This window comes from Dendrobates tinctorius, unplaced genomic scaffold, assembly GCF_039654945.1.
Source record: "Dendrobates tinctorius isolate UK_male_01 unplaced genomic scaffold, ASM3965494v1 ptg000140l, whole genome shotgun sequence".
Taxonomy (NCBI): Eukaryota; Metazoa; Chordata; class Amphibia; order Anura; family Dendrobatidae; genus Dendrobates; species Dendrobates tinctorius.
In genome coordinates, this window is record NW_027361808.1 from 20,676,339 (window position 1) to 20,694,983 (window position 18,645).

An 18,645-nucleotide genomic window follows, 5' to 3' on the forward strand; every position below is an offset into this window, starting at 1 on the left:
TCCTGAGCCACTTATTAACCTCCCTAATCTCCCGTTGCCTCTCTGGTGTGGCACGTGGTACAGGAAGTATTTCCGAAAATACCACCTTGGAGGTCCTTGCTTTAAGCTTACAGCCTAATTCCCTGAAATCATCTTTAAGGACCTTCCACCTACCTCTAACTTTGTCATTTGTGCCAATGTGCACCATGACCGCTGGATCCTCTCCAGCCCCTCCCAGTAATCTGTCAACCCGATCAGCGATGTGTCGGACTCGAGCGCCAGGTAGGCAGCACACCGTTCGACGATCCCTGTCTTTGTGACAGATTGCCCTATCTGTTCCCCTAGTAATTGAGTCTCCCACTACCAGAACCTGTCTGGCCTGCCCTGCTCTCCTATTTCCCCCCTTACTGGAGCAGACACTCCTCCGGCTTTCAGAGGACATGCCTTGCTGCAGCAGTGCTACTCCTGCACTAACACTCCCCTCATCTGCCAACTTAGCAAACTTATTGGGGTGTGCCAGATCAGGACTAGCCTCCCTGGTGCTCTTCCCTCTACCCCGCCTTCTAACTGTCACCCAGCTAGCTGCTTCATTTTCCTGCAGCTCCAACCTAGCATCCCACCCCTCATCTATCCCATTGAGCGTCTGCTCAGTGAGCAGAAGACTCCTTTCCATATTGTCTATGGATCTCAGTGTTGCCAGCTGCACATTTAGATCCTGTATCTGGGCTTCCAAATGCACAACGTGCTCACATCTTGCACAGCAGTATGCACCCTCGACCGGCTGTTCAAGGATTTCATACATGCGGCAAGACGTGCACTGGATGGCATTGGCAATAGTGGAGCACATCCTAATGGGGATTGCACCAGACAATAAGATAAGCAAAAATAAATTAAAAAAAAAATAAAATAAAGAATTAATATAACAGTAATTCAGTAAGACCTCTCTTGGAAACTCCCTGAATCTAAAGTCACTGAATTTCAAGTCACACACTTACCACAGTTCGCACTTACGCTCAGGTCACACTCAGCTCGTTCACACTCGCTCAGGAAGGAGATTTAAGAGTTTTGTTTTTTTTTCCCCCTTTTACCAGCACACCACCTTGCTGCTCAATGCACTTCCAAAAGGAGTTGAGCCCCAACCAGCTGCCCCTTATAAACCCTTAATTACTATATGAACTCCCACCCTTAATTAACCCCTTGTGAATATAGTTACACCTCAAGATTTAAATGCAATATAGTTTACCCTTAAAAACACAGATAGTAAAATAAGAGATTAACCCTGAAGAGAGAAAATATAGGTTAAACAAGCCCCCAAAGCCCCGCAAAAATTGAACAGGTAGAAAGCACTCAGCAACTTACAATTCAGCAACTCACACAGGTATTTGTTAAAGGTTTTCCAAATACCTCTTCACTGAATTTCAAGTCACACACTTACCACAGTTCGCACTTACGCTCAGGTCACACTCAGCTCGTTCACACTCGCTCAGGAAGAAGATTTAAAAGAGTTTTTTTTTTTTTTTTTTCCCCTTTTACCAGCACACCACCTTGCTGCTCAATGCACTTCCAAAATGATTTTTTTTATTTTCACGGCTCTACGATATAAACTTCTGTGAAGCACTTGGGGGTTCAAAGTGCTCACCACACATCTAGATAAGCTCCCTGGGGGGTCTAGTTTCCAAAATGGGGTCACTTGTGGGGGGTTTGCAAATCAGGGGTCTGCAAATCATGGGCTCTGCAAACGCAACATGACGCCTGCAGACCATTCCATCGAAGTCTGCACTCCAAAACGGCGCTCCTTCTCTTCTGAGCTCTGTCATGCGCCCAAACAGTGGTTCCACCCCACATATGTGGTATCAGCGTACTTAGAACAAATTGCACAACAACTTTTGGGGTCCTATTTCTCCTGTTACCCTTGTGAAAATAAAAATTTATGGGCAAAAAGATCATTTTTGTGGAAAAAAATGATTATTTTATTTTCATGGCTCTGCTTTATAAACTTCTGTGAATCACTTGGGGGTTCAAATTGCTCACCACACATCTAGATAAGTTCCTTGGGGGGGGTGTCTAGTTTCCAAAATGAGGTCACTTGTAGGGGGTTTCCCCTGTTTAGGCACATCAGGGTCGCTCCAAACGTGACATGGTGTCTGATCTCAATTCCAGCCAAAAAAGTCAAATGGTGCTGGCTCCTTTCCGAGCTCTGCCATGCGCCCTAATAGTGATTTACCCCCACATGTAGGGTATCAGAGTACTCAGGACAAATTGCACAATAACTTTCGGGGTCCCGTTACCCTTGGGAAAATAAAAATTGGGGATGAAAAGATCATTTTTGTGTAAAAAATTCTTTTTTAATTTTACGGCTCTACGTTATAACCTTCTGTGAAGCCCTTGGGGAAGGGGGGGTTCAAAGTGCCCACCACACATTTAGATAAGTTCCTTGGGGGTGGTCTAGTTTCCAAAATGGGGTCACTTGTGGGGGTTTCCGCTGTTTAGGTACATCAGGGCCTCTCCAAATGCGACGTGGCGTCCACTCTCAATTCCCTAAAAAAAAATGGTTTTGTAAATTTTGTTGTAAAAATGAGAAATCGCTGGTCAACTTTTAACCCTTATAACTTCCTAACAAAAAATTTTGGTTCCAAAATTGTGCTGATGTAAAGTAGACATGTGGGAAATGTTATTTATTAACTATTTTTTGTGACATATCTCTGATTTAAGGGCATAAAAAATTTAAAGTTTGAAAATTGTAAAATTTTAAAAATTTGCGCCATATTTCCGTTTTTTTCATAAATAAACGCAAGTTATATCGAAGAGATTTTACCACTAACATGAAGTACAATATGTCACGAAAAAACAACAATGTCAGAATCAGCGGGATCCCTTGAAGCGTTCCAGAGTTATAAGCACATAAAGTGACAGTGGTCTGATTTCAAAATTAATTCATTGGAGACTGCCCTTCCTATGGTTGTTCCTTTCCGGGGAAATACCTGGCTAGTCATTGCTTGCGTTGAGAAACATGTGATGGTGTCTCCCACGGCTTGTGTTTTGCATGGTTTTGCATATTTCCCATAAGGGATGTGGGCATTGCTCTAGAATCACTGCTTTGAGAAACATGTGATGGTGTCTCCGCAGTGTTGGATGTTGATCTCCATGAGTTCATTCATCCTCATTTTTCACAGTCTTTTACTAGGCATTGCTCCTACTATCCAGTTTACTACTCCACACTGATGAGGGGCAATACCCCAAAACAGCTGTCTGTAGATGGATACCATGTTTTGGCATAGGTGGGTTCCTTCATTGGAGACTGCCCTTTCTGTGGTTGTTCCTTCCCGGGGAAAGACCTGGATAGTCATTGCTTGCGCTGAGAAACATGTGATGGTGTCTCTGCGGCTTGTGTTTTGCATGTTTTTGCATATTTCCCATAAGGGATGGGGGCATTGCTCTAGAATCACTGCGTTGAGAAACATGTGATGGTGTCTCTGCGGCTTGTGTTTTGCATGTTTTTGCATATTTCCCATAAGGGATGGGGGCATTGCTCTAGAATCACTGCGTTGAGAAACATGTGGTGGTGTCGCCGCAGTGTTGGATGTTTATCTCCATGAGTTCATTCATCCTCATTTTTCACTGATTTCAAAATTAAGGCCTGGTCATTAACCTACAAAATGGCTTGGCCGTTAAGGGGTTAATGAGCCTTGCCAAATGACGTGTGGCTTTAATCCCACCAGAATCTCAATTTGCAGACATGGCACTGACCAGGTGCAGCAACCTGAAACACTGTCTGCAAATTTATAATCTGGTTTGTCTGTTATCCGAAGTCATCTGGTAAGGCTCGGTAAAGGGTCTAAGGTGACTTTTCGGATTGTTAGATCCAATAAGTGACACTAGAGTTCTAGTCGTCCTCTGTGAAGAGGTACCATACTTTTAGGATTATAAGACGCACTCCCCCCCCCCCCCCCCGAGTTTTGGGGTAAAATGGGGGTGTCTTATAATGCGGATATACCGTTGCTGCAGGCCACAGGCTGGGGTGTCCGGTGCTGCTGATATCAGGTCTCATCTCCCAAGATCTTGGTGCCGAGATCTCCATCTGTGCATGCGCTGCCCCCGGTGGCCATTTTTCCGGAGTCCACCGCATAGGAAACCATGGAACTGCAGGGGTTCTGGCCTTTCACAAAATGTCGGCAGAGCCCCCGCAGCAGCGCCGGACACCCCCGCAGCAGTGCACCGCCGAATCCAAACACCCCCTCATCCCAGCCTGCAGCATTACCCTGCTCATGCCTCCTCCAGCAGCGACCCTGGGACCCCGCTTCACCGCAGCCACCACCCCCCAGTAAGCAATAAGATGCATGGATTATACAAAGCACCATCATTTTATTTAAAACATTTTTTTTTTCCTATTTTTCTCAAAATTTGGGGTGCGTCTTATACTCCGGAGCGTCTTATCCGAAAAATACGGTAATTTGCTTAATTAATTTTCCTTACACTGGTATGGCAGACATTTAACTCTCCAAAAGAAGAAACATTACACCTTAGATGACCTAATAGCAAAATTCAAACTTTTTTTTTCCTCACTACCTATGCCATGTTATTTCAGTATGTTATATGATAAACTGAAAATTGTCTTCAAAACTACAACTCGTGCCAAGATAAGCAAGGCCTCATACTGCGCTGTTAACGCAAAATAAGAAAAGTTATGTTTCTTGGAAAGTAGGGAAAGAAAAACACAAAAGCAACAAAATGAAAATTATACTGGTCCTCCTCCCCTACTTCCTGGGTTTCCTCTTCTTCTTTTTCAGAGGCATCTGACAGAATAAAATATAAATTACGATGTGTATATATATATTTTTTTTTAATTTTAGGGAGCCTTTACCAACTATGTTCAGCATGTTGCATCCTTTAGATGAAATTACTCCAATAGTTTGCAAATCTGGAGGTGAGTTACAGTTTTCAACAATTACATGCTCACGTTTCTATGCTGGAGTCATTATGGCAATGTGTATTTATCTTTGATTGTAGGTTTATTCGGCAGCAGAGTCCAATATGTCTCCGATCACAGTATGCAAATAGTTTTCACCAGTGCTGTCCCTTCCATAGTGATGACATATGATACTGTGCAGGGCTCACATACTGTATGGGCTCTAAGGAAGGTGAAAACGGAGGTAAGACATGTACAATGAATGAATGGAAACAATAGGTTTTATGGTGTTATAAACTATTCTAATGTACTGACATAATGACTTGGGTTTTCATTGGCTGTAAGCCATAATCATCAACATTACCAGAAATAAACACATGAAATAGATCACTCTGTAATGACTATATAATATACGAGTGTCACTTTTTGCATTGAAGAACTGAAATAAATTACTTTTCTGATGATATTGTAATTTTGTGGGAAGCACTTGTATATTGATGATTTCCTGTTAGTAAGCTTTGCACTTCATTGAAAATCTTTAAATGATTTTGACCTGAACAGTGTAAGTAGGTGCGAATAAAGAAGTTGCACTCCCATATTTTGTTTCACTTTTTTCAATCCATTAGTATTTCTGTCACACAGTGACTGGAGACTTATCGTTTTAGATCAGACAACACCTTTTAACTTATTTGTATATTATTTTAATTTCTCCTTTACTGTGTGTTCTTCACCTTTAGGAACAGAATGCGGTCTTGAAATACACTGATCAGTTGGGTACCCCGCAGCATGGGCTGATGAATAGCTCACTCACAGCTCATCTGCGCAGCGTGTCCAAAGGAGATTCCCCAGCAGCCTCTCCTTTCCAGAACTATTCTTCCCTCCACAGCCAGAGTCGCTCCTTGTCTTCTCCTAGCATCCATTCTCGCTCCCATTCTCCCTCTATATCCAATATGGCTGCTCTCAGGTGATTCATGCTATGAACTTGTCTATTTCCTGGTTAATTTACTCCAGATATCCTCTGTATTTATGTTGTGCCGTGTAAGATTGCTTCGTTATTATTATTTATTATGGCACCACCACTGATCCCACGGTGCTGTACATGTGAAAAGGGGTTTACACACAATACATATATAAATTGCAAAGAACAAATGAACAATGACAAGCTGGTACAAAGGGGGAAAGGGGCTTTCTTGGAAGCTTACAGGGTAATGGCGACGGAAACAATAGATTGGGGTGCGAAAAGGTGGGAAACGTGAGCGTGTAGAAGAGAGAAGAAAGTTTTGGGAGGATCAGATCTTACATGTGGGAGGATATTGGGAACGTACTTCTGAGATATATGGAAGGAACAGCTTGTAGATGGCCTTGTAAGTTTGCTATACATACATCATGGTTTGTTTCATTACTACTAGTGCAGATACTTTGCTTCACTTACTTTACCGTGTATAGAATGCTCAAAAAAATGAAGGGAACACTAAAATACCATATCCTAGATATCGCTGAATTAAGTATTGCAGGTGCAAATCTTTATTCTGTACATCAGTCATTTCCTGTGCAGTCTGTGGTGCAATGTGGCGTTGGTGGATGGAACGAGTCATGATGTCCCAGACGTGCTCGATTAGGTTCAAGTCTGGGGAACAGGCAACACAGTCCATAGCATCAATGCCTACATCATGCAGGAACTGTTGACACACTTAATCCACATGAGGCCTAGCATTGTCATGCATCACAAGGAACCCAGGGCCCACTGCAACTGGATATGGTCTCACAAATGGGTCTGAGGATCTCATACCGGTACCTAATGGCAGTCAGGGTACCTCTAGACTGCACTTCAGGCCCTCATACTTCCCTCATGGAGTCTGTTTCTGAAAGTTTGAACAGACACATGGATGTTATTGGCCTGCTGGAGGTCATTTTCCACGGCTCTGACATTGCTCCTCCTGTTCCTCCTTGCACAAAAGTGCAGGTAGTGGGTCCTGCTGCTTGGTGGTTGTCCTCCTACATCCACCTCCACATGTCCTGGTGTACTGGCTTGTGTCCTGTTATGTGCTCAATGCTCTGGTCACTGTGCTGACAGAAATAACTACCCTTCTTGTCATAGCTCGCATTGATGTGCCATCCTATATGAGCTGCACTATCTGAGCAACTTTTGTGGGTTGTAGACATCACCTTATGCTACTGTACCTCTGGGGGTGAGAGCAATGACAAAATGCAAAAGTGACCAAAACAGCCAAATAGGATGAGAAATGGTCTGTGGTCACCACCTGCACAGAACCACTCCTGTATAGGGGTTGTCTTGCTAATTACCTATCATTTCTACCTGTTGCCTGTTCCATTTGCACAACAGCAGTAGGAATTGATTCACAATTGGTCTTGCTTCATAAGTGGAGAGGTTTATTTCACAGAAGTGTGATAGACTTGGAGTTACATTATTGTTTGATCCCATTATTTTTTGAGCAGTGTATTATTGTCTAGTTCTACAGTTACAATTCCACTGACTTCATACCTTTACTCTTACGGCATTCTTTGCTGCAAGAAATGCACTAAGTTCTTTGATTTTACTCTTGGTCAGTGGGATCTTTACAGTAGGAATTGCAGAGCAGTACAGATAATTCGTCAGGGACTAACGTCCAACTTGCATTCAACTTATTGTTGTGAACGGAAGATGTAAAAGAAAAAAACCTGTAATAGAGTATTGTTCACTGCTCGTTTTTAGCTGTCCAGTCCTATTCTTTCCTCCCATCACATGCAGCTTTTCTGTCCTCTTCATTATAAGACTGTGCTTTCGGCCAAGTCCAGTCTTCAGCGGTCATTGCGCGTTTCTTGACGCTGTGCCCTAGTAAGATGCAGTACCTCTGACGTCTCTACCAGAAGTCCTTACCTGTAATGTAGATGCCGGAGATGCAGTGTATCAGTGCAGAGCTGGCTGTCAGTCATTGTGCTAGGGTGTGCTTACAGCCATCGGCCACTATACTGGGCAGTGACTGAAGCCTTGCCAGCACACCCCAAATCTGCAGGTTAATCGTTTTTGGGGACATCCCAAATTCCCTTTAAAAGGTTATTTCCTCTCCGTTCATTTCCTTATTAAGAGGTGAGTGTGACCAATGATGGTTACCTATACCTGCCAGGACGTACGTGTGTGTGTGTGATCTGCAGGTTTCATGCTTTCTACTCTCTCGGCAGGTATAGGTAGACATGACTTCACTGGCTCTGCTCACCTCACGATATGAAAGCGAGTGGAGTCAGAATAACTTTGTGACTGTCATTTTAAGTTTTATTTCATAAATCGATAGTACAAATTAAAATAACCAATGTTGTAATATACGTCATCAGAGAAAGATGCTTCTTTTTTTCTCCTTGATTGGATCTTTCACTCTCTAAATTCATGGGTAAAATCTGTAGTCATAGAAGACAGATTTTCCCATTACTGAGATAAACAGTTAGTGCTTTTAAAATCTCTATAAAGGGGGGGAGCAGGAGGGTGGAGCTATAGAGGCAGACACAGATGTAGAACATTATAAGCACCAACTGTCATTGGATATCTCTGTACTGGGAAAGTCTGCTTTCACTAAAGACAAACTTGACCCCTAGATTGAGAATTTTGAGAATAAATGATCAATCCAGGAGGAGAAAGAAGCTAATTTCTATAATAAAGATATGTCTCCATTTTTTTTTTTACATGCATAATTTATGAATAGATGTAACTACGTTTACCCTAAGCTTTTTGGGATGTTGACTGTTTGTAGTGTAGGACATGTTTTGTATCGTAGTGTTGGTTTACCTTATAGCTTCTGGAGAGAAAATTCTAGAATGTACCTGAGTGCTATGCTAACTTTTTATAGGGTATCTGTCAGCAGGTTTTTCTATGTAATCTGACAGCACCATGAGGTAGGGACAGAGACCCTGATTCCTGCGATGTATCACTCAGTTCAGAGTGCAGCAGTTTTGATAGATTTTTCTGCTGCAGATCTCAGATGCTGATCTGTGTGTAACATCTTTACACCACTGATTAGCGGCTTTCTGCGTACATTGTATAGTGCTATAAAGCATCTAATCAGTGGTGGGGACACAGTGGCACTAGGAAGCATGAGGGTATCTTGTCCTCTAGTGATATTCCCCTTCTGATAAAACACTGATTGTATTGAAACAGCAAAATACAGCCTAGTAAGTGACACATTGCTGCAATTGGGATCTCTGACCCTACATCGTGGTGCGCTCAGATTATATAGCAAAGAACTTCAGACATATCCCCTTTAAATATTATTTCTATTGTTATTTTTTCTGCTATTCCAGCCGTTCCCATTCACCTGCCTTAGGAGTGCACTCATTCTCTGGTATTCAGCGGTTTAATTTCTCCAGTTACACGCCATCACCAAAGAGATTAGGAACTTCCAATTCCCCCAACAGCACTTCGAGTGATTTATTCTCTGCAGAAACAGAACCCATTGTCCCTGAACTGTGCATTGACCACCCCTGGACAGAGACCATTACAAACACCAGGTAAAGGGGCTTAGATGAACGGTTGTATGTCTTCCCCAACCTCCAGGAAATGTTATCTAATGATGTGTTATCCTTACTGTTATTACCAGAGAAAAGAACTCTCCGGCTACTAAAGTATTTCTCACCACAGACTTGTGTGGGCAAAAGTTCCTGTGCTTCCTTGTGGAGTCCCAGCATCAGCTCAGGTATGTCTCCAAAACCAGTGTTATAGAACAGTAACTAATTGCTCGTGTAAACCTACTGTACTTATTAATTAAAGATGCAGACACCTGGAAAGAGAACGGTGCATAAGAGCACACCATAGCCTTTCTGTATTTATACCTGTCTGACCATTGAAGGGCAAAGCACTTAGGACAAACTGCTCCCTGGGCACTACGCTGCTGTACTAGGTATACTGTGGTTATTTATTACCAAAAGTGCTCCAAGAAATTGCAACTAAATAATCAGCATCAAGGTTATTGGCCCACAAGGCTGATTGTTGTAGACCAAGTACACCGCTTCATGGCAGGGATGTTTCTTAAGAGAACAGTTGTCTTTCAGTAGCAGAATGCCTGTCATTAATTTGCTGACAGGCGTAATACACTGCCGTACTTAAGTATTGCAATATACTACAATATATCGGGAGCCAAATTCCCTAGGGGTAACATACCCTAAGAAAACTTAGAAAAAAAGTAAACTTTTCTTTTTTTTTTTCCCTCTTCTGTAATAAGAAATAAAAAGTTTAGATGTAGGTATAGGCTAAAACCTGTTAAGAATTAAACCAAACTTGTGTAAATCTGTATAGTAGTGGCTGGTTCCATGTTTTCCAGGATGGTGAAGTTTGAGGAGAGTAATGACAAGTCACAGCTCATCTTTGGCTCGGTCTCCAACATTTCAGCAAAGGATGCTGCACCAGTAGAAGTATGTATATGTCTTCAATTTTTCTCGATCTACTATTTAGAACTGTGTTTTACATACATCTACAGTGGCTTGCAAATTCACCAACCTCTCCCTGGCATTTTTCGTGTTTTGCTAACCTACAACCTGGAATTTCACTTTTTTTTTTTTTTTTTTTTTTTTTGAGGGTTTGTGTAACTCTATTGCCACCCATGCAGGGACTATGGCATACTCAACGCTCCTGGCCCGCCGCCTGGCATGTCTCCTGCTTGTGCACGCCAGACTTCCTGGCTGCTCATCAAGTGTGTGTCTCCCCTGTTCTTCAAGTGGCAGTGTGTGCACATAGTAGTATACCACACAGCCAATAGCTGAGAGATATTTAGTATCAGGGTATACCTGCAAGGTGGATTCTGGTCCATTTATATCCGGTCTACTAAAACCAGTCTACAAATCAGCCCAGTCTGAACGTAGCCTGAATCCGCGTGAGTAACCGTTCTGTAGAGGAGCCAGAACTTATTATTCTGAGCCTATTAGTCTCCACCTTCAGGAGCTCCAGTGAACAACAGGTAGCCGCTTGGCTACGCCCCTTACTAGGCAGACCTGGCCCGTAGGCACAGTGGGTCCACGAATCACGTCCGCCACCTGCGTGCGTGACCGTTTGCCTCAGTTCATGTAAAGAACATGTTAAAACTGTGAACATCTGGTTTTCCTTTATTGTGAAGCAAACAACAGACAAAATAACTGAAAACTTCAGTGTGCTTGACTATTCACCCCTCTAAAGTCAGTACTATGTAGAGCCTCCTTTTGCAGTAACTACAGTTGCAAGTCGCTTTGGATAAGTCTCTACGAACTTTCTTCATCTTGTCACTGGGATTTTTGCCCATTCCTCAAGGCAAAACTGAAGCAGCCGGAAAAATTCTGTTGTGTACAGGGCTGTACTTTCTGCTCAGATTCAATCAAATGCAACCGGGTTGATTTTCTATCTCTGCTCTGAAGCGCCATCCAATGTCCCAGACATACTGAAAAAGCAGCTCAGGAGTTTTAAGGCAAAGAAGTGGAATGTTCTGCAACAGGAGAGTCAATCACCATATGTCAACCCAATCGAGCCGCATTTCACATGCTTAAGGCAGAAATGCCCACAAACAAGCAACAACTGAAGTCCGCTGCAATAAAGGCCTAGAAAGTATCACAAAGGAGGAAACCCAGAGACCTGTGACGTCCATAGAATCATAGAATCGTAGAGTTGGAAGGGACCTCCTGGGCCATCTGGTCCAACCCCCTGCTCAAAGCAGGATTCGCTAAATCATCCCAGTCAGATGTCTGTCCAGCCTCTGTTTGAAGACTTCCATTGAAGGAGAACTCACCACTTCTCGTGGCAGCTTGTTCCACTCATTGATCACTCTAACTGTCAAAAAGTTTTTTCTAATATCTAATCTGTCTCCTCCCATTCAGTTTCATCCCATTGCTTCTAGTCTTTCCTTGTGCGAATGAGAATAAAGTTGATCCTTCTACATTGTGACAGCCCTTTAGATATTTGTAGACAGCTATTAAGTCTCCTCTCAGTCTTCTCTTTTGCAAACTAAACATTCCCAAATCCTGCAACCTTTCCTCATAAGACAGGGTTTGCAGACCGGTCACCATTCTGGTCGCTCTTTTCTGAACTTGCTCCAGTTTGTTGATGTCTTTTTTAAAATGTGGTGCCCAAAACTGGACACAATATTCCAGATGAGGTCTGACCAAAGAGGAGTAGAGGGAAATAATGACTTCACGTGATCTAGACTGTATGCTTCTGTTAATACATCCTAGAATTGCATTTGCCTTTTTTGCTGCTGCATCACACCGTTGACTCATATTCAGTCTGTTATCTATTAGTATACCCAAGTCTTTTTCACATGTGCTGTTGCTTAGCCCTATTCCTCCCATTCTGTATATGCTTTTTTCATTTTTATTGCCCAGATGTAGTACTTTGCATTTTTCCCTGTTAAAAACCATTCTGTTAGTTGCTGCCCACTTCTCCAGTTTGTTTATATCTTTTTGAATCCTCTCTCTCTCTTATCTAGTATTAGCTATCCCTCCTAGCTTTGTGTCATCAGCAAATTTAATCAGTTTACCCTCAATTCCTTCATCTAAATCATTGATAAAGATGTTGAACAATACAGGGCCCAGGACAGAGCCCTGTGGTACCCCACTTGAGACATTCTTCCAACTGGATGTGCAGCCATTTACGACCACTCTTTGGGTCCGATCACTAAGCCAGTTATGAATCCACCGTTGCCTTGTCCATTCCATACTTAGTCATTTTTTCAATAAGGATTGTATGAGATACTTTGTCAAATGCTTTGCTGAAGTCAAGATATACTATATCTACAGCATTTCCTTGATCCACCCAATCAGTGATTCCGTCATAGAAGGAAATTAAGTTAGTCTGACATGACTTATTAGTTACAAACCCATGCTGACTCTGTTTAATCACTTCATTCTTATCCAGGTACTGACATACATGTTGTTTAATAATTTGTTCAAAGATCTTTCCTGGTATATAAGTCAGACTCACCGGCCTATAGTTGCCTGGGTCCACCTTCTTCCCCTTTTTGAAGATAGGAACAACATTTGCTCTTCTCCAGTCTTCTGGCACTTCTCCTGTTCTCCAAGAATTGTCAAAGATTATGGAGAGGGGTTCAAAAATTTCTTCTGCTATCTCCTTCAGTACTCTGGGGTGTAATTCATCTGGACCCGGAGACTTGAATTCATTTAGGTTAGCTAAGTGTTTCCTCACTATCTTTCTGTTTATAGATATCCTGGATTCTTCTATTCCCTTAATAGGACAGTGAAGAACAGTTGATGTTACATTTCCTTTCTGAGAGAAAACAGATGCAAAATAGGAATTTAAAAGTTCGGCCTTCTCAACATCCTGTCTTACCATTTCATCATTTTCATCCTGTAAAAATCCTATAGCATCTTTGACTTTTCTTTTACTTTTGACATATCCCCAAAATCCTTTATTATTGCTTTTGACATCTCTTGCAAGCCTCAATTCATTGTCAGCTTTAGATAATCTGATTTGTGCCCTGCAGGTTCTGCAGACAGCATTATATTCTTCTTTAGATATGCCTCCCTCTTTCCATTTTATAAACATTTTTTTCTTCCTTTTTAGCATGTGCTTAAGTTCTGTGTTCATCCATCCTGGTTTCCTTAAATGCTTCCTATTCTTCCCTCTTTTCGGAATTGTTAACAATTGTGCTGTGAGAATTTCATTTTTCAAGATTTCCCATCCTTCCTGGACATTTTTGTCTTTAAGGATATCCAGCCATTGGATCCCTCCAATTCTCTTTCTGAATCCCTTAAAATCTGCCTTTCTGAAATCTAACCTTGATGTCTGAGTCTTCACAGGTCTTCCTCCTCTAGTTATCCAAAATTCTAAAATAGCATGGTCGCTACCTCCTAGGGTCCCAGCCACTTTTACCTCCTCAACCATTTCCTCCCTGTTTATAAGGATTAGATCCAAGGTAGCAGTTCCCCTTGTTTTCTCCCCTACCTTTTGGAAGATAAAGTTGTCAGCAAGAGAGGATAAGAATTTCCTTGACCTGTTAGTTTTGCCTGAGAGAGATTCCCAACAAATGTCTGGATAGTTGAAATCTCCCATGACAACTATGTCATATTTTTTGGAGAACTTGGCCATTTGATGCATAAAGAGTTCATCCATATCTTCAGCTTGCACTGGCGGCCTTTAGTAAATGCCTACAATGGTGTCCTTTCCATTGTTCTGTCCTTGTATTCTTACCCAAACAGTTTCCACAGAACTCCCAGTCTCTGAAGCTTCAATCTCTGTGCAGATATACGCGTTTCTAACATACAATGGCATCCAGACTTCAGGCATCATTGCCTGCAAAGGATTCTCTACAAAGTATTAAAAACGTACACTTTATGGTAAAGTTAATTTGTCTAATTACTTTTGAGCCCCTAAAATGAGAGGAGGCTTTGTAGAAAAATGGTTGCAATTCCTAAATGTTTCACAAGATATTTTTGTTCAACCCCCTTTAATTAAACCTGAAAATATACAATTGCATCTCGGTTGTTTGATTTTAAACCTAAAATACTGGCATGCAGAGCACAAATCACAAAGAATCTGTCACTGTTGTATATATTGAACCTAAATGTAGATATTCCCATTACTGAGATAGGAGATGACAGTTGGTGCTCATAAAGTTCTATGGAGGACTGTAACTGTCAATTCAGGAGATCTTGCAGCAGAATGTCTGTCTGGCTCTAGCTCTTCCCACCTCCTCTCCATAGAATTTTAGAAGCACCAGTTGTCAAATGCTATCTCTGTAAATGTAAACAGTCTTGACTAAAAACAGATTTTCCAAATTTTAGGTATGAAATGAGATGGAATGTACAGTCCAGGAGGAGAAAGAAACAAATGCCTCTTCATGGGAGATATTGCCAAGTTTATTATTTTCGTACCTATTATAGATTTATAAAATAAACTCTTTAAATATAAACTCTCTGTGCTTCATTACATTTGACTCTACTTTCTCACTTTTTAGAGTATTAACACGATGGTGGTGTTGGAAATAAATGGGAATTTGATCCTGTACACTGGTGTTGTAAAGGTAAGTGTTATCTATCCATGATAAATTGTGCTGCTGCATTAATAGATCTCTATGCATTTATTCAAATCTTAAAGAAGCACTCCCGTTAAAATTTTTATCCTCTTAATATTTATTGCAATCATATTATATAGCACTGTGTTCTTACAATTGCTTATTTTGACTTTCTACCCATATTATTATGCTGTTTTCCATTAGGTCTTTGACATTGTGTGATTAAAAACTGGCTTGCTGAATCCTTAAGATCTATGTAGAAACAGGAGGACAAATTTCCCTGTATGAGTCATCAGTCACTACAGAAGTACCCGCCTGGGGGGGATGGAACTGGGTCAGGAGGTGAAGAGGGGAATGATGAATAAGATGAAACCGGTTCATGCAGCATTACATGAACACCCGATTCTTATACTATGGCTGTTCTCAACAATGAAAGCAATTGTTACCATCCACCTTTCGTGTCTCCCCTATTTCCTCATAGATTGTAAACTTGCAAGCAGGGCCCCCATTCCTCTTGGTGATGAGAAAATGGAAAACGGTCTTAGGAGCGCAGGAAGGAGACTCAGACATGAGATGGGTTTAAACCACAACGTGTTTCGACGGAGGATCCGTCTTCCGTTGTGGTTTAAACCAGGGCTGTGGAGTTGGAGTCGGAGTTAGTTTTGATTGGAGTCGGAGTAGGTAGAAATGTACCGACTCCAGCTTTAAAAAAAAAAAAGTATTAATATTTCATAATTGAACTTTCATATGAATTTTATAAATGTTACTCAAATATATATGTTCTATCAAACTATGAACAACAGTGATAAGCAGTTCTGCTGGAGATAGAGACATTTCTTACTTCTTGTGTGTCACTGTTCTCCACTGCCCTTATCTAATCTTATACTTGGTTAACCTCATGCTGCCCCAACCCCCCTACTTACAATGTGTGAAACTGAAAGTGAAAATGTGTTGCAAATTCTTAGTAGTAAAGCTCCTCCTCTAGACTAGATCATACTAGGTGTGCGTCTTCCAAGCATCTCACAGCTGCCTGCTACTCAGAAGAGGAAGACTGTAAAAAGTATTATCCTTTCAACAAACTTTGCATCAGTTAACTGTGAGTACATGAGGAATAATAACAGTATTACTGACCACTATATCAGTTGTACGACCTGGCAATAATTTTGTACAATTGTTTTTAGGAGAAACAATTGTCATTTGGATTGTGAATGCAGAATTAAAAACCTGAGAATGTCAAAGAAGCATCACATTAAATCAGCTGTATTTGAACATTTCACCATCACTCAAGATAGAAAACATTATGTCTGTCAGTGTATGACAAATGATCCAAACGAAAACAAATGCTGTGAAGTCAAGATGAGTGCATATTCAGGCAAAGATAAAAATGCTCCTACCAGAGCTTCTATTCTAAAGAGACATTTACAGCGCTTTGATCCAGAAGTACTGAAAGCAGTGGATGAGAGAGACTGCATCCAAACCAATGAACCAGTGCCCAGCTCTTCCAGCCAAACAAAGGAGCAGAGAACTTTGCAGCCATCAGTTGCAAGATATTTTGTCAGTGACAAAGTTACTGTGACAATGACAGTAGATACATTTAAAAAACATCATAGAGCTTGTTGTAAAGGATAGTGTGCCTATTTCATTATTTTCACGACCAGCTTTTATGTGTCTGAATGGGGAAATGGCCCGCAAGCTTGGTGTTTCTCTGGAGAGAGTATTAGAAAATTAGTAATCGAAGAAGCTTTTAAACAAAAGGAAGAACTTAAAAAAAACTCTCAAGGGACGCTTTCTGTTTCTTAAAATGGATGCCTGCACACATCACAGAGTGAACTATTTTGCCATCAATGTCCGATTTGTTTGTGACAAAAATGAAATAGTTACCAAGACATTGGCAGTAAAAGACACCAAAGCTCATCACACCAGTGAGTTTCTCCAGGTCTTGGTGGAAAAGGTTCTGCAAGACTATGAACTTAAAAAAGAGCAAGTTCTTTCTGTCGTAACTGACAATGCTTCAAATATGATAAGTACTATTAAGCTAATGAATGAGAGTAATGATGGTGACCAGCAGCTAGAAGAACATTCTGGGTCCACAGACACAGAAATGTTTGAAATAGAGGAAGACAGTATTGTAACTGAGGAGCAAACTGAAGTTGCTTCAGATGAACAGCAACATGATAGTTTAGATGATCTTGTTGACACTGTGTCAATATGTTCTTTCATTCATCACATGCGCTGTGTTGTGCATACGCTACAGCTGGCTATAAGAGACAGTCTGCAAGAAGGACATGCTGCTGCACTGATTGGCAAGGTGAGAAAATTGGCTACTGTTGCCAGAACCCCTAAAGTTGACTCAATTTTGAAGAGACGTGCTGGAAAAGGGGCAATTATTGATCAAGCCACACGATGGGGCAGTACTTACTTAATGATTCAGCGCTTGGTTGAACTGAAAACCTTTCTTGTAGACATGGCTAACCCTCAACTGACGCTAAATGAAAGTCAGTGGAATCCGGTGACTGAGCTGGAAAAATTGCTAGAGCACCCATTTACAGTGACTAAAAAATTACAAGCAGAGGACTTAACTCCAGGTATTTTCTTAAAGGAGTGGAAGAACCTGATGTTTCGCCTGTCCGAAAGATGAGGGTTAATTGCAAGTGGCATTGCTACATCAATGAAACGGAGAGAGGAGCTACTATTACAAAATAACATTCTTTTGGCATCTGTTTATGTAGACCCAATGCATCGGATTCTTCTAGATGATCAACAGCTAAGTAAAGCAAAAGAAGCTCTGTTTGAAATAGCAGTAAGGATGAAAGGGTTGCAGAACAGTCAGGAGGAACAAGAAGAATTTGGACGTCCTGCCACATCTTCACCCTCATCATCAACTGATGAAGAATTTAATTTCAAAAAATATTTGGATCACAAGGACCGTGCAAATCGTTCCCGCATAGAAGAAGAGTCATCCCCATCAAGGAACACAGCCAGTACATTTCAGCAGAATTTTTCATGTGCACTAAAAGAAATTGAGAAATTTGACCGTTCATCAAAAATAACAGTGCAACAAGCGATTCCTCTGTATCCTGACATTGTCAGAGATGTTGCCCGAGTGGTTACTGCTTTGCCACCAACACAAGTTAGTGTAAAGAGGTTGTTATCTGCTCTCAAAATAATTAGATCAGATTTGAGGGCATCCATGAAGGAGGATCTGACAGAGGCAATACTTTTTCTGAGGACAAATTTATAGATTTCTTCTTATTAACTGCATAAAAGTGTTTATTGCATATTTACTTAGTTTAGAAAAGTTTATAAAAAAAGTTATTTGCTATATTTTAATTGTATTCTAATAAATGTAGTTTTTGCTCTAAGTGGTCTGATTACTTATGATGGTGAGAAACTGAATAAGCACGATGTTTAATATTTTACAACAGTAAATTTGTTGTTATGAATTGGCCATTTATGAAGGAGTCGGAGTCGGAGCCTGATAAAATCCAGGAGTCGGAGTCGCAACTGTGACTTACCGACTCCACAGCCCTGGTTTAAACCCATCTCTTGTCTGAGTCTCTTTCCTCCGCTCCTAAGACTGTTTTCCATTTTCTCATTGCTCCTATCCTCCATTGGAGGTGTTTGGCTGGAGCTTCGGTGGAGACCTGACATCCTTGTCTGCTCCTTTATGACCGCTTATCACTGACTCTACCCATTCCTCTTGATATCTGTCTTGATCTAGGTGTTATTGTTATGTTGTAATGTGTATTGTCTGTACAAGTCCCTTCTAAAATGTAAAGTGCT

The 18,645-nt window shown here is 41.2% G+C and overlaps 1 protein-coding gene across 2 annotated transcripts in view; it reads left to right on the forward strand.

Moving 5' to 3' along the window:
- LOC141049051 (anaphase-promoting complex subunit 1-like) overlaps positions 1-18,645 on the forward strand; it is a 272,962-nt gene that overhangs the window by 70,340 nt on the left and 183,977 nt on the right. For both annotated transcript variants that reach the window (XM_073545167.1, XM_073545166.1), the window contains exons 6-12: positions 4,830-4,903; positions 4,987-5,129; positions 5,623-5,849; positions 9,176-9,382; positions 9,472-9,567; positions 10,192-10,282; positions 14,806-14,871. In XM_073545167.1, the coding sequence (XP_073401268.1) occupies positions 4,830-4,903; positions 4,987-5,129; positions 5,623-5,849; positions 9,176-9,382; positions 9,472-9,567; positions 10,192-10,282; positions 14,806-14,871 (904 nt within the window). The remainder of the gene's footprint in view (positions 1-4,829; positions 4,904-4,986; positions 5,130-5,622; positions 5,850-9,175; positions 9,383-9,471; positions 9,568-10,191; positions 10,283-14,805; positions 14,872-18,645) is intronic.